The sequence below is a fragment of the Choloepus didactylus genome, assembly GCF_015220235.1.
Source record: "Choloepus didactylus isolate mChoDid1 chromosome 25 unlocalized genomic scaffold, mChoDid1.pri SUPER_25_unloc1, whole genome shotgun sequence".
Classification (NCBI taxonomy): Eukaryota; Metazoa; Chordata; class Mammalia; order Pilosa; family Megalonychidae; genus Choloepus; species Choloepus didactylus.
In genome coordinates, this window is record NW_023637606.1 from 4,698,404 (window position 1) to 4,720,326 (window position 21,923).

At 61.0% G+C, this 21,923-nt stretch overlaps 2 protein-coding genes across 7 annotated transcripts; one reads left to right on the forward strand and one right to left on the reverse strand.

Annotated features, from left to right (window-relative positions):
* Positions 1–2,680: 2,680 nt before the first annotated feature.
* On the forward strand, positions 2,681–16,403 carry NRTN (neurturin). 6 transcript variants are annotated; one of them, XM_037824067.1, is made up of 5 exons: positions 3,138–3,262; positions 5,465–5,563; positions 5,761–5,864; positions 12,870–13,045; positions 15,848–16,403. In XM_037824067.1, the coding sequence occupies exons 4-5, from the start codon at positions 12,877–12,879 to the stop codon at positions 16,270–16,272; spliced, it is 594 nt and encodes a 197-aa protein (XP_037679995.1). In that variant the 5' UTR covers positions 3,138–3,262; positions 5,465–5,563; positions 5,761–5,864; positions 12,870–12,876; the 3' UTR covers positions 16,273–16,403. The 6 variants fall into 6 exon arrangements, 5 of the variants coding, with proteins under 5 accessions (XP_037679994.1, XP_037679990.1, XP_037679995.1 ...); XR_005214957.1 differs by lacking the exons at positions 3,138–3,262; positions 15,848–16,403 and adding exons at positions 14,504–14,609; positions 14,753–15,329 and having other exon boundaries at positions 5,084–5,563; XM_037824065.1 differs by lacking the exons at positions 3,138–3,262; positions 15,848–16,403 and adding an exon at positions 14,504–14,736 and having other exon boundaries at positions 5,084–5,563.
* Positions 16,404–20,439: 4,036 nt separating this feature from the next.
* FUT6 (fucosyltransferase 6) lies at positions 20,440–21,549 on the reverse strand. Its single transcript, XM_037824192.1, has one exon. The coding sequence runs from the start codon at positions 21,547–21,549 to the stop codon at positions 20,440–20,442; it is 1,110 nt and encodes a 369-aa protein (XP_037680120.1).
* Positions 21,550–21,923: the final 374 nt, after the last annotated feature.

Sequence of the window (21,923 nt, forward strand, 5' to 3'; positions counted from 1 at the left end):
GCTGGGCCTGCAGACCGTCCACTCTGTGCGTGTGTGTGTGTGCATGGGTGTGTGTGCACATGCACACGCGAGGCTGTGCCTCCGCGATTCCCGTGGGTGTGTGGCTGGGGGCAGGCGTGTGAGCCTCGTGCGTCTTTGTGTGAAAACGTGGGCAAGTGCCGGATCTGTGCGCGTGCCTGTGGTGTGAGCTGCCTCTGTGAGGCCGTGTGTATCAGGCTGGGTGGAGGCTGTATCGCTTGCGTGGACTGACCGTGTAACTGTCTGTGGGTGTTAGCGTGGGGGTGTTCATGACCCGCCGAGTTGGCAGTGTGTGTGTGCAAGTGCATGCACGCGGGAGCGACGAGAAGCCACGCTCTGGCACAGGGGGCTAAGTGTGTGAATATTGTGTGTCTGAGTGTGTTGTGAGTTAGGGACAGTGTGAACTTCCCACGTATGCATGAGTGTGTCCAAACGAGAGTGTTGTAAAGAAGGGCATCTGGGTGGCCATGCTAGAGTGTGAGCGTCAGTGTGAGTCGCAGGATGGTGGCTTGGTAGATTTTCAGCGCGGGTCCAGGTGGGTGTGTCCACGTGGTGTGTACGTGGCTCGCTGTAACCGTGGGTGTGCGAGTCCAGTCGGATGGCCTTGTGCTCATGGGTGTGTTTGGGGATGTCTGGGAATAGAGACGGCAGAGGTTGTGACCCCACATGGAACAAATGTTTGGGGGCCTATGTGTGTGTGGCCGCCAGTGCCACTCCCTTCCCTCCCAGTAGGGTGGCAGGCCGGGGTGCCTGGGAGTGAGCATTTGGCATCGACAATAATGGGAGGGGGGCGCTTGGCCATTGCTCACTGCGTGTCCGACACCGCTAGTCTTTCCCTCCTTGGTGCAGCCCTGGGCCGTCTGGTGATAACGCCCCCGGTTACAGAAGGGGAAACTGAGGCACAAAGAGACGAAGCAGCATCCCGAGGCTGGGCAGAGCGCAGCCTCCCCCCCCACCCCAGTTCTTTCCCATCCTGGCCCGGGAACAGACGCCTGCAGCACCCCCATTCCTCTGACACGTGCATCACCCCCCCATCCACAAACTCACATCCGGCTTACACCCCAAGCACACGCGCTGTGCGCACACACCAGCCCTCTCACATTCGCATCGGCGCGCACAGAAAGGGGTTGGGGGGGCACCTAGGAACGCCGAGTTCCTGTACGAACCCCCAGGCTGCTGGGGACATATGAGTGCAGGCGGCTGGGGCCAGAGGGAGGAGGGCTCAAGAAACCAGACGGCGGGTGTGAGAAAGCAGAGCGCGAGGCCCCAGGAACGCAGGCGGCGGCCGCGACTGCTCGGGGAGGGGCCCGCGTGCGGGGGCCGAGGCGGGGCTGTCGCTCAGGGACTAGGCCGGGGTGGGGGCGGGGTCTCTGAGGTCCCAGCCCCGCCCCCTCTCCAGACACCCTGGGGTCACCCTGGCGCCGCCAGGGGGCGCCATGGGAACGCGGCGCCGTCGTGGTGGGGGGCGGGTGGGGGGAGCGCGCGGCACAGCGGATCTTGGTGCCCAGGAGGGGGCGCCGTCAGGAGACCGGGGTGGGAATGGGGTTCCCCGCGGGGCTGTGAGGCCAATTTGGGGGGAACTGTAGACCGTGAGGGTCATCATCAGGCTTAGGCTAGCTCATGTTGACTTAGGGGGAAATTTGGAGTCTCAGTTCCCTGGAAGGCCTTTTTTGCGGGAGGGGTTCTTGGGGGCCTGAGCTTTCTGGACAGGGGATTGGGGGGCCACTGCCATCATCGGGGGGCGGGAGGGAGGGGGACCTTAGGGGAGGGGGCGTCTGGGGCCCCAGCTTTACCAAACGGGCACCGTCTGGGTCCCCGGAGTGGGGGTAGGCGGAACGCTGCTCCTTCAGAGATTTTCTGGGGGAGGGGGCTTCTTGAGGGTTCAGATTTCCAGAAGGGGGCCAGGAACGGGATGGAGGGGTACCACAGGGCAGTCAGGCCATGCTCGGTGGTGTGGGGGGGCGCCGAGAACCGCGGGCAGTGCCGTCGGGGCGCCGTGGCTCTTAGCTCTCGGGCGGGTGGCCCTAGGGGAGGGGGCGTCTTGGGGCCGGGTTCTCCCAAAGGGGCGCCGTCGGGGTCCCCGGGGCCAGGGGTGATCGCCATCTCGGGGGGGAGGAGAGGAGGGCTCTGTGTCCGGGGACGCGTCGGCCACCTGCGCTCGCCAGGCCCCCCTCGGGCGGGGGCGGGGCGGGGGCGGCTCCCGGGCTGGGGAAACCCGAGCCAACGACCACGGCCCAGCCCCAGGCCCCGCCCAACGGCCCAGCCCCAGGCCCGGAGCCGGACGAGCCGTCCGGCGGAGGGAGAGGCGGGAGAGCGCGGTCCGTGGAGCGGCTCCGAGAGTCCGGGCCCTCCCGCGACGACCGCCCCCGCAAGCCCCCGCGACCCCGCCACGAGCCGCCCCACGCCGTACCGTGGCGACCACCCCCGCCCGCGGACCTCCCAGCCGCCGGCCGTCCCAGGGCAACCACAGCCCCCGCCGGGACGGGATGGCAGACAGCCCGCGGCTGAGCGAGGCCACGGAGGGGGGGCGCCCCATGGGCCGGCCACGCGCCGCGAACCCCCGGAGGCCGCCCAATCCGGCCCGGGCCCCCCAGGGCGCCGCGGGCCCAGCGGGCTTCCCGATGGCGGTTCGCCGCGGCAGGGCCAGGGGCTGGGGCCGGCGCGGGCGGCGGGCGCGACCCGCCTCTGACGGGTAGTCCGGCGCCCCGAGCAGGTAAGCCAGAGCAGGAGGGGGCCCGCGGCGCTGGGGGCGGGTCCGCCCGGTGGACGGGACTTTTGGGGGCGCTGCTAGGGACGCGGGGTAGACCAGTAGCTTCCCTCCTGGAGCCGAGAACCTGCGGGTGCAAGAGGGTGGGGTCAAGAGCAACAGGTCCTCGCGTGGCGGGTGGGTGCGTGGCGATCTTAAGCGCTTCTCCAAGCCGGGGTCTGGTGGGGGTCTCTGTCCGACGGGACGGGCGCGCCTCTGCTCCTTGGGCCCCCTCCATGTGTGCGTCCGAGGCGGGGTGCTCATGGGACTGGAAGCGGGGGCAGCCGGAACCCCCTCCCCAGCCTCTTGGAGGGCGAGACCTAGACACCCTCCTGCCTTGGGGTCGACGAGGAACCAGAGGGGGCATCCAGAGCCCGCAGACCCCCGACGGGGGGCTGCTGTCGCGGCCCAGCTGCGCACAGAAGTAAACATCTGTCAGCGGCGCGCTCCAGCCGCGTTCCCTGCGCGCCGCCGCCGCCAGGGACACCGTGTCCTCCGGTAAGGCCCGGGCCCTCTTCTCTCCAGGATCCGCCTGTTCAGCCACAAGAGGGCGCGGAATCCTTTGGGGGGGGGGGTCCCTTAAGGTCAAAGATTGGATTTGAAGTGTGGGCAGGGAGCTGTGCGCTCCTTCCCCTGCTTGTTAGGAAAGACATGTCTCCCTCTGCTCAGGGTGGTTTGTGGATTAGGAGTCATTGAGCCCCGGGGGGCTGGGGACGGTGGACAGACTTGGAGTTGGACTGGAAAGAGACAAATGGATTCTCCCGGGAGGTTGAAGCCACCACTGCCTCCTCCCCAGGCAGGACGGCCATAATTGCGGTCTCACTGGGCCAGCTCAGTGGGCCTGTGGTTACCTGCAAGGTTGGGTCACCAGCTCAGATCTGGGGATCTGAAAGGCCAAGGGTCCGGTGGCAGGGGGGAGTGGCACCCTCAGGAGGCCAGATCCCTGGCTTTCCCCATCCCTGCCCGTCCGCTCCTACCCTCTCCCTGCTCCACATCCTCCTCTCCGCGTTCCATGACACTCTTTGTTTTGGAGTGCCCCAGGCTGAGGAAGCCCCAGTGGGGCGTGACTGGGACAGATGTCAGTGGGAAAGACTTATACACTTTGCCATCTTCTCCCCACCCCTGGCCCCAGTCTTGAGGCTCTCTGGACACCCCTCTCTGCTTTCTTCATCCCAGAACTCCTGAGGTTCTGGGTTCTGAAGGTCACTCCCAGGCCTTATGCCCCCACCCCCACCCCCATCCAGATGCACAGGGCTGGTTCTCGGGGTACAGGGAAGAAACAAAACATCCCCCTCTTCAGCTGGGCCCAGTATCTGAAATTCCACCATCGGCGCTTGCCCCTTGAGTTTCAGGCCTCAGTTTTCAGGGAGCGGGCAGAGGACATAGCTTTGGAGAGTCTGGTGCAGGAGTAGAGATCAAAAAGTATACAGCCAGGCAGGAGGACAGCCTTCAGAGATTCTTTCAACAAATGTGCATCAAACAGAATGACATGGCTGATTCTGTGTTTGGCATCCAGGCTCCTGGGCCCGGTCCTTCAAGGGAGACAGATTTAGACCCAGGGACACAGGACTGGGAGATCCCAGAGTGGGGAGCAAGGCAGGAGGGTCAGGAAAGACTTCCTGGAGGAAGGGCACCAGAGCTGGGGCAGTGAAGGATGAGTAGGAGTGTGAAAAGAAAGGGCATTCCAGGTGGAGAGAACTGTACACACAAAGGTCTGGAGGCGGGAAATAGCCTGGCTTGTTCTGGAATATCCAGGGTGCCTTGGCAGGTGTGGGAAGAAGAGACTGTTCTAGGAGATTGGCAGAGGGAGAACTGGGCTGGGGCACTCAAGGAGGGCTCCCTGGAGGCAGTGTCCTGAAACCCAGAGGAGAGAGGAACAGGTCCTGAATGCATCCAGTGTCAAGGCCCAGAGGAGAGAGCAAGGGGGCTGATGGGGTCTGCCCTTTCTGCCCAGTGAGCACTTACTGTATGCCAGGGAGGCTCTGGGTTCTCCCCATTTTGCAGCTGAGAAAACTGAGGCTGGGGGAGGCAGAGGGATCTTTCCTCTATCCCCTCCCAGGTTTTTCCCGAGCACAAAGCTACTCTGCACTGAGCTTTGTGCTAGGATAAAACAGGCCTGGTGCCTGCCACACATGGGTTGTGAGGACAGACCGGAGGCTCCCCAATCAGCCTAGTAACTTCAGGGGTGCCAGTGACCATGAGGGAAACCCAAGTGGGGAGTGTGCATGAGTTGGAGACACTGACAGGGGTGTTCCAGAAGGGTCTTACTGAGAAGGTGATGCTGGAACCGAAAGATCTTCTGGTCCGATCCAAGGGAAATCAGGCTTCGGGCAGGCTCTGGGAGAAATTAGACAGGGGCCCTGGCTTGCAGCTGATTTCTGGCAGCAGGAAGGTCCCATTTCCCAGGTGGGGAAACTGAGGCCTGGCAACAGGGCACCCGTCGTGTACAAATAAGTTTTCTGGGGTCTCAAGGCAGAATTTGAATCTGGGTCAGATGAGATGTATGACTCAAGTGACTCTGATGCTTGGTTCCCAAAAGACTGTGCCTCAGTTTCTCTATCTGTCAGACAGCCAGCTTTGTGCAGGGTCCCCCTGGCTACTCCCCAAAGACCCACGCCCCCCTGCGGCACTCGCCAGGTCCCATGCCAGCGGCTCAGCCATGCCAGGCCCCTCAGGCTAACCTTTCATCCCCTCCCCCAGGGAACCCCCTCCTGCCCATCCCAGAGGCCCTTGCGGCCAGCCTGGTGCGGTCAAGGTGGGAATTTTACAGGCCAGCTGCGGAGGGCCGGACCAGAAACGGTGGGTTTGAAAAGCCTTATGTTCTGCCACACACGCTCCCCAGCCCTGCCCACTCAGCCCCTTCCAGAACATACCCCTGAGCTGGGGCAAGCAGAAAGGGATACAGGCGTTGGTGGGGCATAAGAGGGCTAACACTGCCGGCCACACAGGGACCCCCTGTTACCTCTCCAACCTCATCTTCCTCTGCTGCCCCCCAGGCTCCATCTCTTCCAGGTGCACTAATCCCCTGGAACCGACATGGTCCTGCCTCTGAGCTTTGCCGCTCCCTCTGCCTAGAACACTCTCCCCAGGTCGTCACTTGGTAGGTTTTTTCCCCTCCTTCAGGTTTTGGCTCGTATGTCACCTCCTCCGAGAAGCCCCCCTTGATCACCCAGCCCCGAAGCAGCCCCCAGTCACTGTTGCTTCACCTTGCTTTATTTTATTATCAGTGCACTCGTCAACATCTAAATTACCTTATTTGTTATCTATCTCCCTGGGTTTGATGGTGAGCTCTGTAAGGGTGGGGGCTGGGTCAGGGCTGGTGACCACTGAGTCCCTGGCCCCCAGCCCAGCTCCTGGCATATAGTAGGCAGTCAATAAGTTTGCATCAACTTATTGAGTTGGGGGACAGGACCCGGCCCGGTCTGCCATCTGAGCCCTTCACTTGCTAGTTCAGCTCTGCTGTATGTCTTTGAGAAAACCACTCACCTCTCTGGGTCTCAGCTCTGTGGTTCTCCCCAAACCTCAGGATCTCACACTCCATATCCCGCTTCTCTCCTTCCTCAGTACTACCCTTGTTACCAAAAGTTGGGGGTGTCCCAAGGCATATTTGCTGTGTGACCTTGGACAAGTCACTTCACCTCTCTGAGCCTCAGAGCCTGGAAAATGAGGCTAACAATTTGCCCCATGGGGAGAATGTAAAGTTTGGAAAGCATTTAAGCACAGTGTCTGGCTCTAAATAAACAGAATAGCCAATATTGCCAAATGCTAATGTTAATGTTATCCTTGTTCTGAGAAAGCTGTATTACATTGTGGTTAAGAATGTGGAGGAAGGGGTTTTGGAGCTGGGGCTTTGAGGGATGAGTAGGAGTTTCCCTAACTGTCTGGGTTCACAACCCAGCTTCACCACTTCGGTTCTGTGAGCCTTGGTTCTCCTATCTACAAAATGGGGATAAAATAGCCCACACCTTCCTGAGTTAGTGTGCGTAAACTGTTTAAAATGACATCAATAGTGTCGTTTGCTCATGTTAGCTATGACTGCTGTTTTTACTACTATAATTATTATGCACAGTCCCCGGGCTTCCCAATCCTCCACTGCCAAAGACGGACTATGGCCCCCTCACCCCACGCCCACCCCCATGATAAGCTTGGGGCTGGGACTTGATGCTCAGAGTAGAGGGGAGCCAGTGATGGTTCTAGCCACTGGGCAGCAGGCAGCTTCTGGGCTGGGGGAGCGGAGGAGAGGATGGGCCCCTGCTCCTGATTAGGCCTGGAAGTGTTGGCTGGCTCTGTCTGCACCCCGCCATGCAGGGAGCCACCCCGTGGGCTGGCCCCCGGCTCCCGCAGACACGGCATCAGAACCAGCTGTGCTCGCCAGATGTTCCTGGTTTGCCCCCAGATGTGCGTCGCCGGCTCACGGCTGCCCTGGCCTCCCTGTCCCCCCGTGGGGTGGGTCTGGGCCCTGGGGCCCACCGAGGGACGGGGCGCATTTTTGTGGGCTGTGGAATTTGTTTCTTGTTCTGCAGAGCCATTGAGTCTTACGTTGAGAGAGGCCCAGGCCTCTGGCTGAGTCCCACCCCCATGGGGCCTCAGTTTCCCCATCAGCAGGACCCCAGGGAACCTCAGCCCTGGAGCCATCAGCACTGATGGGGGAAACGGAGGCACGGTCCCCCAAGCAGGTGTGTCCGAAGCCTGGACCCATCTGCTGCCTTGCCAGCCCTAATGCCTGCAGGACTTCATTGAATTAAATGGCCCTGCAGGAGAAGGAGGCTGTCTCATGTGACCAGTTGCACAGATGGGGAAACTGAGGCTCAGAGAGGGAAAGGAGTTTGCCCCATGTTACCCAGCCAGGAAGAGGCAGAACAGGGATCTGAACTCTGGTGTCCGGAACCCGAGTGCTGCTCGCCTGCACACGGGGCCTGCTCTCATACTAGCCCACGTGGTTTCATGGCCTGGTTTGTTCCGCTTGTGGGCAGTCACCCCAGCCCCCAGAGCCACCTGCTCAAGCTCTCCCAGTTCTCCCTGCTGTTCTCTCGGGGCTGGGCAGCCCCCTTCTGGCCCTTTCTGAAGATGGGGAAACTGAGGCACGGGGACAGGGACCACGTCCAGGAAGGAGAAGGGTTTGCATGGAGGAAGGCGCCACATAACTAAAAGTATGGAGACATGGAGCTGCAGCAAGCCCACTCCTCTGCAAATACAATTATCGAGGCCCTGCCTGAAGGGGACTTGGTCTAGGTTGGCCTTCCTGAAACTCTCAGTCTGGGGGAGACAGATGTAGACACAGAGACCATGCCATCAGGGCAGGGCAAGAGGGAGGGACCTGGGCCTGGGGGACCAAGATGGGGAGCAAGGAAGGCTTCCTGGAGGAGGAGCTGTAAGAGCTGGGGCTTTGAAGGATGCGTAGGAGTTTGCCTGACAAAGACAGGCCCTGATTCCAGATGATTGGGTGGAGGGAGAGGTCCGCTTTCCTCCTTCCCCTGCCTCCTCTCTTCCTGGGAGTGAGTGTGAAACAGGAGCTTCTCTGAGGTCAGGGGTTCAGCAGGATGGAGGCTGCTGACCCCAGAACCAGGTATGCTTGGCAGGTGCCCCCGGGAAGCCTGGTGGAAGGGTGAAGCCCCAGGGCGAGCAGCGTTTTCTGGCACCACCTAAAAGCTGCCAGAAGCACCCACACCCCCCTGCCCCCAGCTGCCTCCTCCTCAGATTGGAAGGACCCACCCAGCTGTGTGGCTTTAGGCCACTCAACACCCCTCTCTGAGCCTCAGTTTCTCCTCTCTCCCTGCTCCAGCTCTGTGGATTCTGTGGCTAGAAATGAAAGGGTCTTTCCTAGGTCCCTCTTACTGCAGCTCAGGCTGGCATGGCCCCCAAGGAAAGGGAGGATACCATCCCCGCCCCGCCCTGGCCAGGCAGTGTGGGCAGCACCTGAGAGGCTGGCGGGAGGGGACCTGGGTCAGGTACAAGCAGTCTGGGCTGGGCAGTTCCTGTCTGTATCTCTTGCCTCCGTTCATTTCTCCCTCGACCCACTGTTCCCCCAAAATCCTTGCAGCTGTAGATCCAAGAGCACTGGCAAGTGTGTGTGTGTAAGTGTGTGGCCAGGACTTGGGGGGCACATGGGTAAGCATGTGGCCAGCCAGGTCAGTGTGCAAATGACGCTGGACCCCCCACCCCGTGCCTGCAGGGAGTCAGGAGGGCCTGGGGCTTTGCATTTGGCCGTGCCTGTTCTCTATGTCCATGTGCAAGAGAAAAATGCATGTGTTTGTAAGCATGTGAAAACACCTGAGTGTGTGTGGGAGTGTGACGATGGGTGTATGTGAGAGGGAGACCAGCTGGTTGTGTGGGAGCAGAATTGTGTTTGAGCGTGTGGGTGTGACAACACCTGAGTGCGTGAGGGCAGTAATGTTTGTGTGAGTGTGCAAATGCCCAAGTGTGTAAGTGTGATCAGTTTGAGTCTGGGTGTGAAACACCCTAGTATGAGGGTGATAGTGTTTGAGTGTGGGTGATAGGGCCAAGCGTGTGACTATGATAGTGTCTGAGTGTGTGGCTGAGTGTGAGTCTGAAAACACCCTAGTGTGCATGTGAAAATGCTCAAGTGCACAAGTGTGAGTGTGAAAATGCCCATGAGTGCAAATGATCGTGTTTGAGCCTGCGCGTGAAAACACTCTAGTGCATGAGTGTGGTAGTGTTTGAGCATGTGAGTGTGAACAAATACGTGAATGCAACATTGCGTATGGGCTAATGTTCACGTGTGAGTTAGAGCAAACGCAAGCGTGTGACTGTGCAAATGCCCAAGTATATAAGTGCAGGATTTGAGTGTGAGTGTGAGAACATCCAAGTATATGAGGGTGACAGTGTTCAGGTGTGTGAAAATGCCGAGATTGTGAATGTGATTGTTTGCGAGTGTGAAAATGCAGAGTGTGAAAACTCCTATGTGTGAGTGTGACAGCACCCAAGTGTGTGAGCGAGTGGGTCAGTTGTGCACAAGCACTGGAGAATGCTGGGGTATGGCTGAGTGTGTCTGAGCTCACAGGTGTGCTCTGTGCGTGCACCCACCTCTGCAGGACTAGGAGCTTCTGTGACACGGGTGCAAACATCATGCACGCCTGCCCCCCTTCCTGTGCCCTCCACTCCACCCATGTCACCCCCTCCAGAGCAGGTCCCAGTGCCAGAGACAAACCAGTTGGGTGACCCCTGCACAGAAAGGCCTCATTGTTAACCAACGCTTATCAGGCCTCTCCTGCTGGACACCCCCCCTCCTTGGAGGGCCCCCTGCCTTCCTGCCCCCCATCAAGAGCTCCTGGGGGTCTGCAAGCCTCCAAAGTCACAGGGGCTCCTGTGGCCAGGCACCTCCTCCCCCCTCTCAGCCCCCATCTCCCCCCCTTAAACCCTTGGTCGAAACAGAGGACCAGAACTTGAGGCTGTGCAGGGGCCTTGGTCTAGTCTAATGGGGAAACTGAGGCCACACTACTCCAAGACATAGGGGTGAGGGCAGATGGGGTGCCGGGGTGGGGGGTTGGATCTACCCAAGGTACTTGAATCTGTCTCCCCATCCCCGGGGTGGGATGGACATCAGGACACCAGGGTTCAAATCCCAGCTCTGTGACCTTGGGCAAGTCGCTGCATCTCTCTGGGCCTCAGTTTCCCCATCTCTAAAATGGGGATAAGTATATTATCACCTGCTTCTTATAACTCTTACGGACCAAGTGCTCATTAAGGATCAAATCCTGGAGCAACGTCTCTGCTTGCTGCACAAGCTCGGAATGAAAGTTTCTCCCCGCGGCCCACCAGGCCCTGCACGCCCTGCCCCGTCCCCACCCTGCCCTCCCCTCCTCCCGCTCTCCCCCTGGCTCCCTCTATTCCAGCCCCATGGGCCTCCTCGCTGCTCCTCCAACAGGACAGGCCGGGTCCTGTCTCAGGGCCTTTGCACGGGCTGTTCCTTCTGCCTGGAGAACCTGCCCTAGATTTTCCCATGGCTGACTTCTGATTCGTGGGCCTCACTCAACACATGTGTCACCTCCTCAGGGAAGGCCTCCCTGACCACCTGGGGTGAAATTTGTCCACCCCCTCCCCCCATTATCCCATCACCCTCTTTGTCTTCATAACATTTGCTGAAATCATTTTATTCCTTTTTACGTTTCTTTGTGTATTGTCTGTCTTTCCTGCCAGAGGGTGGCTGGTCTGTCCTGGTCCCCCGCAGTATCCTTAGGGCCTGGTACACAGTAAGTGCTCAATATATGTTAGATGGATGAATGAATGGACCTATAGATTTATTGGGAGTATAAAAAAAGATTAATTGAAATATCAGGACTTTGCATACCATCAGCACTTAATAAACAGGCACAGGTTTTCTGGGATGAGCTGGTGCCACATTAGAGACACAGATAAAAAACACTGGACCCCACCCCTGTCCCCCATTCAGATCTGAGCCATTCATGCCTACCTTCTTTGTTCATTCATTCATTCAACAAATACAATCAAACACCTTTTTATGTGTAGGTGAACCCTCTGAGCTGGCCCTGGGGGGCCTTAAGACCACCTCCCCTCCAGGTTGCTTTTCAGCAGACCCCACGTTGGCCCAGAGTTTGTTTGCATACCCCCGATGTCAGGGAGCTCACTGCCTACTAACACCACCACTGCCGGTTAAGTCCCAGAAGTGACTCTACAGCGTTTGCTCCCAAGCCCAGCCCATGAGATATGTCAGAGAACCTGGATTCGAATTCCTGGTCCTTTTCTAGCTGACTGCCCTTCCCCCAGCCCCTCCTGGCTCCGTGCCTCAGTTCCCCACCTGTAAAACGGGGATAATAGTGCCTCCCTCGTGGGCTCAACACCCGGCCTGGTACACAGCAAGCGCTTAATGAATGTTACCTGTTACCGTTTGGTGGGTGTGGCCGCTGTGCCCGCGTCTCCAGCGCCCCCCAGGGCCCATGCAAATCACATGCAAATCAGTGCAAATCGCCTGCAAATGCAGGGCCCGCCTGCGGGGCCCGAGGTGCGCGCGTGGGGGCGTCGGGTGTCCCCGCGGGCCTGGCCCGACCGGCCCAGGCGCTGCCCGGCGGGAGCCGGCGTCCAGCCCGGGCTTTCAGCGCTCCGTGTCAATGTTTACACCGGGCCGGGCGCCAGCACCTCGCGCGCCGACACCAGGCGGCCGGGCCCGGGAATGTAAACGCGGGCTGGGGTCCGCCCGGCGGCGGGGAGCTGCTCAGACGGGGTGGGGGTGGGGGGGAACGCATGAGTCCTTCAACACCTACTGGGTGCGGGGACAAACGAAGCACCGAGTAATGGATGCCCAAATGTGGGAAGCTGGAGGCAGCGAGGGGACTCCTTGCCGTCATGGGGGTGAGGGCGAGGAGAGGGCAGTCCGGGAAGGCTTCCCGGAGGTGGCGCCGCCCAAACCGAGACTGATAGGTGAAGGCGAGTAGGGAGGCGCAGGGAGAAGACAGCGTGCAAGGTGCAAGGAAGGGCTGTTTGCAAAAACCTGGAGGTGCGGCGCGTTGCCCCAGTGCCATGCCGTCCACTTTGGGGCATCGGTTAGTCCATCTGGAGGGAAACTGAGGCTCGGAGAGAGGCAGCGAGTCACACCAGGACGTCAGTGTGTAGGGAACAGAGACCTGCCCTTAGGGTTCCTGCCTCCCGGGTGTAGCCCAAGCGCCGTCCCTCCTCCACGCCCTTATCCAACAGTGCTCTCTGCCGGGAATGCCCTCCCCTTCCTCGGCTCTCCCCAGGGTTCCCGCCACACCAGCCTCCTTCGGGGTGCCAGGGCTAGGCCAAGCCCTGTGCAGCCTCAGGGCCTTTGCACTGCCCGAGATGCCATTCTCCTCTGCCTGGCCAACTTCTACCCCTCGTTCAAGTCTCGGCCACGTGGTCAGCTCGAGACTCCTGATGGGGGCGGCTACGCTGCTCCCCATCCCCCCATAACCCACCCCCTCCTTGGCACCGTTTTCCAGCAACTGTGTTCAATGGTTCTTTTTAATGAATCACTTGTACTTTATTATTGATCATTAGCAGGCGCTGTTCAGGGTCAGGGGCCCCGCTGTGTCCGCAGCGCCCCGCGCCCGTTTGTTGACGGATAGACGGTCCGCGGGGGCGCGGGACTGACGGTGCCTGTGCCCCGCAGGCCGAGAATGCAGCGCTGGAAGGCGGCAGCCTTGGCCTCCGTGCTGTGCAGCTCCGTGCTCTCCGTCTGGATCTGTCGAGATGGCCTGCCCCTCAGCCACCGCCTCGGACCCGCCCGGGCCCCGCTGCGCCGGCCGCCCCGCACCCTGGACGCCCGGATCGCCCGCCTGGCCCAGTGTAAAGCTCTGCCCGTGTCCTGCCGTCAGATACCGTCCCTGCTTCCCTCCGCCCCAGCACAGGGGTGGCCGTAATGGTGGAATTTCAGGCCCCTGGCTGGGGTCACAGAAGCTGTGTTTAGATGGAATGGAGCGAGGTTACAAATCTCCCCAAAGGATTGGTGGGGGAATGGGGAGTAGGGGGGTGGCTGCTGGGAACCGGGGTGTCTGGGCTCAGCTGTCACAAGGAATTAGGCTCTGGCTCTGAGGGGCAGGGGGGCCAGATGGAGATTAGATCTAGGCAGTCGGCCTGGGAGGCCGCCGCAGCGCCGGGGTGGGGTGGGGAGCGTGTGTGTGTGTGGGGGGGGTGCGAAGGCTGGATCCGCGGCCCTAGTGACCCGCCCTGGGGGGACACGGACCAAGGTGGGCTTTTAAGGGAGAGACAGAGACCCTGAGACGGGAAGGGAAACAGAGGCAGAGATACAAAGGCAAGGTGAGGCAGAGACGCAGGGAGAGACGGGGTGGGGAGGGATGCCCCGAGGGGCGGGACCCCTGCAGGGCTCCGCACCCGCCCCTGGGCCCTGCCCCGTTGTAGGTCGAGGGGGTGGGGGGCAGCCTGGGACCCCGAGCTCGCGTGCGCCCGCGCGGCGGCGGGGAGTGGGGGGATTGGGGGTGGTGGTGATGTAGGACGTGGGCGGGGCACGTGCGCGGCGCCCGAGGGTGCGGGCCGCGTGTGCACGTCTCTGTGCACGTCTGCGCCCGCCCTGCCGGCCCACACAATCCTCCTCCTTGTCCTCAACAATGGACAAGAGTGGCCCCCCGGCGGGGGTTCCACTTCCGTCCCCACCCCACCCCCTGCAGGCAAGAACGGCCTTTCCAAGACACTGAGTCCCAGAGACCCGTGCAGGCGGGGCCCCCCCTAAAAAAAAAAAAAAAAGCCAGCTTTCCAGGACCTGGGGGCAAAGCCACTAAAGGAAGAATTCCAGGGACCCGGGGAGGGTCTCAGAGCCTGGGCGCGTGCCTGCCTGCCCGGCAAATCCCAACCGGAGCCCAGCCCTCTGATGGCAGAGAGTAGCTGTGGACCCCCAAAGTGTTCTCGGCCCGGGACTGGGCGCTTCTGGTGGATTTCCAGGCATGGTGGGGTGGGGGTGGGGGACAGGTCTGTCCCTCCGTGTTCCAGACCCTGTGCACGTGGCCAGCCCTGCAGGGAGGGGTGGGTGGGTGGAGAGCAGAAACAGATATCCTCAAAAACTTCGTTGTTTATCTGAAGTTCCCGTTGAACTGGGCATCTGTATTTTATCAGGCAGCCCCCGAAAATTCTCCCTGGATGCACAGCTCTGGGGTGGCAAAACCGAGGGTGGGATTTTCGGCACCAGAAGTGAGTGGACGATCCTGGCCACCCCAATCCTCTTTCTTCCTGGGCTTAAAGAACTTAGGACAGCTTGCCCAATCATCACCAACTCCCACCCTCCCGGCCCAGGCCAAGACAGGGACTGTGCGGTCTTTGAAAGCAGAAAGGGAAACTGAGGCACGGAGCAGGACTATCACCTGCCTGAAGTCACCCGTCACTGAGTGACAGAGCCAAGGTCAGCACCAGGGTCTGTCGGGCCTCTGAGCCCCTGGTGGGAACAGACACCCCTACTCCTCCTGCCTCCCCACACACACACACACTGGGCAACAGACTGTCCCTCCCCTTGGGGCCTCCCAGAAAGCTCATTTTTTTTGACAGCCAGGTGCACCAGCTCAGGATTTCCTCTCCCAGCTACCAGCGTGACTGCCACCTGCCCAGGGGCTGGGAGTGTCTGTCTGCAGTTCCACCATCGGCGTTGCCTGCCAGTCCACTGCATGCACGGCTTTCCTGGGGCTGGAGAGCATTGGGGCAGAGCCAGCCACTGGGGAAATAAATTTAGGCTCTTGGGGCCCTGGGAATCAGAGACCCAGGGCATCCTGTGGGAGAAGAGGGCTGGCTCTGGGCCAAACCTGGGGCAGGATGGAGGGGGCGGGGTGCGCTTTGGGCCCCTGTCGGCCACCTATTAGTGGGATGGCCCTGGGAACGACTTTGCCTTCTTGGACCCTCCATTATCCTTACCTGGAAATAGCTATGGCCATCCCACAGGCTAAGGTCCCCCCTCCCCACAGCAGTAGGACCCAGTACCTAAAGGGGGAGGCATGGGAAGCTGCCCCCCACCAAACACACACACACACACTCCCTGAGAGGATGTGTCATTGCCCGGAGGGGGGGAGGGGGGCAGCTGGGGGCCCAGAGGGATCTGGGTCCCCACCACCACCTGCTGAGCCTTTCCCCTTTTTTTTTTCTGCAAAGGGGTTGGGGCAGCCGAGCCAAAATGGGGACACTCTCCCAGGACAGCCCAGCATAGGGATGGGGTCCAGAGAAAACAGGGGAGAGGAGGGCGCTGTGAGTTAGAAACCAGGGTCGGCTCAGCTCAAGGTGGGGCAGGACGGAAAGTGGACCCAGGCACCCAGAAAGGGTGAGCCAGGCTCTGAGCAGCAAGTCTAGAGAGGGGTGCTGGCTGCCGTGGGGACCCACCGTGGGGAGAGGGGGCTGGATCTGCATCCCTCATCACCGGCCAGCAATGGGGGGGTTGCTTCTGGCCAGAGTTGGCTCTGTCCCCCCAACACTGCCCCGCTCCAGATCAGCCCAGCCAAGGGGGAGAGATGAAATGCGGTACAGAAAGGGTGTGCCAGCGCCCCCACTTCCCATCACGAGTCTTTGATTTTGCAGGGGGACAGCGAGGGTCGGGGGGACTCCCCGCCCGCCTCGCTGACCCCCTTCCCCTTCTCTCCCTCTCCTCTCCCCTCGCAGACCGTGCACTGCTGCAGGGCGCCCCGGACGCGGTGGAGCTGCGCGAGCTGACGCCCTGGGCCGGCCGCGCCCCGGGGCCGCGCCGTCGGATCGGACCCCGGCGGCGGCGTGCGCGTGCGCGGTCGGGGACGCGGCCGTGCGGGCTGCGCGAACTCGAGGTGCGCGTGAGCGAGCTGGGCCTGGGCTACGCGTCGGACGAGACGGTGCTGTTCCGCTATTGCGCAGGCGCGTGCGAGGCGGCCGCGCGCGTCTACGACATGGGGCTGCGGGGCCTGCGCAAGCGGCGGCGCGTGCGGCGGGAGCGGGTGCGCGCGCAGCCCTGCTGCCGCCCGACGGCCTACGAGGACGAGGTGTCCTTCCTGGACGTGCACAGCCGCTACCACACGGTGCGCGAGCTATCGGCACGCGAGTGCGCCTGCGTGTGACCCTACCTCATCCGGCCCGGGCCCCGACGGCGCGCCCCGGCCGCCCCGCCACAGACTGACCGTGCGCAGAAGATGCCGTCGAGGCCACGGACTCTCGCAATACTGTATCGAGATAAAGCGTGGAAAACGGAGCCGGCTTCGTGATTCTGCGCCTGGTGGGGGGGCGCCCCCTGCAGCGGGAGGTTGGGGGGTGCCATCCCCACTGGAAAAAGGGGTGACTGGGGGAGTCATCAGCAGGGGCAGGTCCACGGGATGGTGAGAGAGGCCTGTTTGCAGGGGAGAGACCGGAAAATGGGGTAGTGGGAGCTGCCTATTTTGCTCGGGGGGAGGTAGGGGTGGTGTAATAGGTGCAAAGAGGGTCCAGCTTACAGGTAAAAGGAAAAAAAAAGTGGTCTGGTGGAGGGTTCTGTGTACAAGGGACGAGAAGGAAAGTGGGATGAATGGGGGGCGATGTTGGTAGGGAGCGTCTGTCCCCCCTCCCGGCCGGTTCCCCTGCCCCTCCCCGCAGTGGGGACTTCTGGGGGGGAAAGGGTAGACTTAGGGTCGGTAGAGGGAAGTGGAGCCCGAGGTCTGAGTGGACCCCAGCCTCCATCTCCCGACAGGCCTCTTTACCGGGCCGGCACCTTCAGGGTGAACTCGGAGCTACTATCTCCTTTCATCTGCTAAAAATACCCGTGCGCTGCCCACCTCCCGGCGGGGAAAGCTCTGGGGCGGCCGCCAGCCCCGTCCAGCCCGAAGCCGGCGCCTGGTGAGACAGAGCCGGATCCCCGGGGACCTGGGTCCTGGGCCCATAAAAGCACGGGCCAGGCCTCCAGGGGGGATTTACGACGAGCCCCCGCGGGGGATGGAAAAAGCACGGGGTGGTGTTTAGATTTGCCCGCGGTGTCACCTTGATGCTTGACAGACCCCGGACGGCGCGGGGCGGGGCCGTCGGCGGGTCCCACGGTCTGAGGGCGGGGCGCTGGGATCTCGGGGAGGGCTGAGGGCGTGGACTCCTCCCCTCCTGCCCTGTCCCCACAGACTGGGGACTCCCGAGGGCGCAGCCTCTTTCTGTGGCCCCAGACGGCTGCTCTGAGTGTGTGGTTTCCGCCATGAAGTTCCCAAAGTCCCGTCCTGCTCCTCTGTACCTCAGAGCTCCTCCACCCCCAAGGGGACCCACATCCCTATTCCCCCAGACTAGAGCCTCCATGGGGTGCGACCCCTCTCCTCCTTTACGTTCCCCCAGATTGGGCCCCCTCTCTTCTTTCCCCCATATCTGAGCTCAGCACCACTCTTCAACCACCGCGTTACCCCAAACTCCAACCCCATTCCAAAGCTGGGGGGAGGGCATGGATCAGAAACTGACCTTAGAGAGGATCTCCAAGCCTGGCCTCAGATTTTGACCAGTATCCACTGCTCCCTGTGCCCCAAAATGGGGGCTGCAGCTGGAGACACTCGAGTTGCTAACAGGCAGAACTTCCAGGGAGCCCTGAGAGCAGGACTTGGCAGCCAGTCCCCAGCCCCTGGGTGGTCTGCTTGGCTGGGGTCCCCACCCACCCCCGCAGTCTTCTGGCTGTGAGGTTGGGGTGGTGGATTCCGACGCTGTTTGGGTTGACTCAACCTGGCCATGGCAGGAGGCAGGAGCCCCCAGACTGCGGGAGCCGAGATGGTACACGCTTAGAGCCTCAGTTTCCCCATGCTGGTGGACTGGATGGTTGGAGAGGCCCCCAGCCTCAAGAGAGGGAAGTTGCTTAGTTCGGGACCTGCAGCTGGGGGTGAGGGAGAGGTTGGCGTTTGGGCTGCAGTCTGTGGCCTCCAAAGCTTGGCTGCCTCTGTGTGCATGTGTGAGAGTGTGTGTGTGTGTGTGTGTGTGTGTGTGTGTGTGTGCACCCTTTCCAGACCTTGGCTTCCCCCTGTCTCCCACCCAAATCCAACGTCCCAACCACAGGGCGCCAGCGAGAGAATTGGAACGTAAACAGAGCTGCCCTCACAGACCCCTGGGGGCTTCTATTCTCAGAAGTGCACACCGCGCGCGCACGCGCGCGCATACACACACACACACACACACACAGCACAAAGACTGCCAGCCACGGGGACTCAGGCAGGCACAGAATGACATACACCACAGCCCACTTGCTTACACACTCACTGTTCACACTCAGAATCATACGCTCAGAGAAAATAACTCTGAGTCACCCCCTCAAACACTCAGGCTGCACACTTGGCCTCACACATGTACGCACACTTAGAGACACACACAACCCAAGTGATCACGCCCCAATAACACCCTCACATTCAGAGAATCACTCAGTCCAGCTCACGGAGATAGACGCCAACCCACAAGCAGCCTTGCACACCCACAGAGAAAGACACACCCAGAGGGTCACACATTCAGAACAACCACAGGCAGACGCAAGAGCCACGTGCAATCACAACACACCCATGCAATCAGAATTGCAAACACAGTCACACCCACAGTCAAACACACGTTCACAAGAGCCGTACAGGGGCGATCACGCCCAGCCCCCCACGCTTGCACACTCATGCTCACGGTCGCACGGGCACATCGTTGTACACATTTAGGGTCACAGCAGCCCCCCCGTGACAGCTGTACACACGTACACTCATTCACACAAACGTACACATTGTCATAGTTAGATGACGGCAGCCCCCCCCACAGCCATGCACACTTTCACCCTCACACTCACACAGTCACACACTTAGATCCCAGCAGTTCCCCGCAGCCACTGACTGTCACTTGCACACCTGGATACCCCAAGTGGCCTTTTTCTTGTCCTCGCCATCACACTCACCCCCCTCGCCCTTTGCTATCCCACCCCAGATATCTCAGCCCGACATGCCCCATCTTGCCTGGTGGGCATGGAAGGTCCCCTGCCAAACACTGCCCCACACCAAACCCAGACAGCCTGGTCCTTAGCCCCCCCCCCCCCACTGCCTTGGTCTCCCCCACCCTGCCAGACCCCACCCCCCAGGAGGCAGCTGGAGGAGAGGGCTTCAAACACCTGCCCCAGGGTCTTTACCTCCAAGGGCCACACGCAGGTCTAGAACAGGGTCTCCCACCCCTTGTCATCGGGGCCGGATCATTTCCTGGGCACTGGAGGGTGTTGAGCAGCCTCCCTGGCTGGCCTCTGCCTGCTCAGGGCCAGGGCCACCCCCCCCCCCAGTCGTGACAACCAAAAATGTCTCCAGGCAGAGTTGTGTCTCCTGGGGGGCTCTAGAGTCAGGGGAGACGCAGCCGTTTTCTTTGTAGCGTTCTCACCTGGAAAATGCTGACAATGTCTGTGCACCTCGGAAGTGGTTAACCACATGAAAACCACCCAGAGCCATCCACAGGCGGGATCCCCAGGGAGTCGGCTCACCCGCGGGTGAAAGCCTTCCTAGGTGAGGGCCCCAGCAGGAACTTTCCCTGGCAGGGGAGGTTCCTGGCAGGTGAGGTTCCAAGCAGGTAAGGTGCCCAACAGCCAACATTCCTGGTCGGTGAGGTCCCTGGTAGGTGAGGTCCAGGCAGATGAGGTTCCCTGCAGGTGAGGTCCAGACAGGTGGGGTCCAGACAGGTGAGGTTCCCCACAGGTGAAATCCAGGCAGGTGATGTCCCCTGCAGGTGAGGTCCAGACAGGTGAGGTTCCCCACAGGTGAAATCCAGTCAGGTGAGGTCCCCCACAAGTGAGATTCCAGACAGGTGAGGTCCCCCACAGGTGAAGTCCAGGCAGGTGAAGTCCCCCACAGGTGAGGTCCCCCATAGGTGAAGTCCGGGCAGTTGAAGTCCCCTGCAGGTGAGGTTCCCTGCAGGTAAGGTCTAGGCAGGTGAGAATCCCCACAGGTGAGGTCCAGACAGGTGAGGTCCCCACAGGTGAGATCTCCCAAGGTGAATTCCAGGCAGGTGAGGTCCCCTGCAGGTAAGTTCCAGTCAGGTGAAGTTCCCCACAGTTGAAGTCCAGACAGGTGAGGTCCCTACAGGTGAGTCTCCCTGCAGGTGAGGCCCTCTGCAGGTGAAGTCCCTGCAGGTAAGGTCCCCTGCAGGTGAGATCCCTGCAGGTGAGCCCCAGGCAGGTGAGGTCCATACAGGTGAGGTCCATACAGGTGAGGTCCCCCACAGGTGAGGTCCAGGCAGGTGAGGTCCCCTGCAGGTGAGCTCCCAGCAGCCCAGCCCTCAGGCCGGGGGCGGGTTCAGGTGAACCAGGCGGCGATGCTGGGGACCGCCTGGTAGCTGGGTTCTTCTTGCAGCCGCCAGCAGGCCTTGCAGAAAGCATGGGCCCAGGAGAAGAAGCGAGGCCGCAGCGTCTCCCGCCAGCGAAAGTACCGCAGGTAGGCGGCCTGGTCCTTGTCCAGTGCCTGCAGGTACTGGGCCAAGGCCTGGGGACCCTGGAAGTCCTCGACGTGGATGAAGGCTTCGGGTGGCAGGAAGCGCTCGTAGCTGCTTCTGCTGGGACCCAAGACGACAGGCACGGCCCAGGCCTGCAGGGCATTGCGCCACAGCTTCTCCGTGATATAATCGGGGTGCAGAGAGTTCTCGAAGGCCAGGTAAAACTTGTACTGGGCCAGCGTCTCCATCATAGCCTGCTGGGGCAGCGGCCTGTGGGAGCGCCCGTACACGTCCACTTGGAGGTATTGCTGCAGCACCGTGTAATATTGCACCCTGGCCGAACTGGACCCCCAGTTCGACACCACCCAGGCCACCAGCTTCGTCTTGTTGCCGAGGTGGGTCAGCACATCGGTGGGCTGGCCGGGCCAGGGCTCGAGCCAGCCATAGGGCGTGAAGATGTCTGAGTCCCGGCGGTAGCTCATGGTCAGGTTGAAGTAGCCATCCAAAGCCTTCAGATGGCTGCAGTGGCTGGGTGACTCCATGCTGAACCAGAGCCACTGCTGGCCCGGGGGCCGCGGGGACGGGGGGAGCAGAGACTGCGGCTGGCGACTGACCTCCCGATGGTGCACTATGACCGCGTCCGCCTGGTTGTACACTCTGCGGTTAGTGGTGAGCAGGCAGTCCTCCGTGCCCGGCCGCATCTCCGAGCAGGAGGACAGAGCCACGGGGTTGTTGAATGGCCACGTCCACAGCAGGATGACCAGGGGTGGGTGGGCAGGGGGCCCTGCCAACCCATTGGGGGTTGCCTTGACTGCTTCCTTGGTGCAGGGCCCTGCCTCAGAAAAACCTGTAGGCTTGTCTTGATATATGTGCAGGTAGGAGAAGAAGCAAAGAGCCAAAACCAGCTGAAACAGCAGCCCGAGGAGAAGGTGGCGCCATGGACATTGGAGCTTGGTCCAGCCAACTGGATCCATGGGTCAGGGTAGCTGGTAGGAGGGGAGAGCAGAGAGCGTCATGGATCACAAAAATAGCAGCCCGCACCTGGCAGGAAAAATCATGAGCTATACCAAAGTTACTTCTCACGGGACCTGAGTCAGGAACTCACCCCATCTTTTCCCAGTTTCCCCAGTCTGGGGAAGTGACAGAGCTGGTAACTTACTCTCCCAGCCCCATGGAATCGAGGCTGGGACCTGGGCTGGGGGAGCCCAGATCCTGGAAGGGGCACAATGGGATGGGTTTTGAAGGTTATGTAAGAGCTCGCTACATAACTGGTGGGGAAAGGGCGTTCCTGGCAGAGGAAACAGCCAGTGCAAAGGCCTCGAGATGAGGAGAGCCTGGTTAGTTTGGG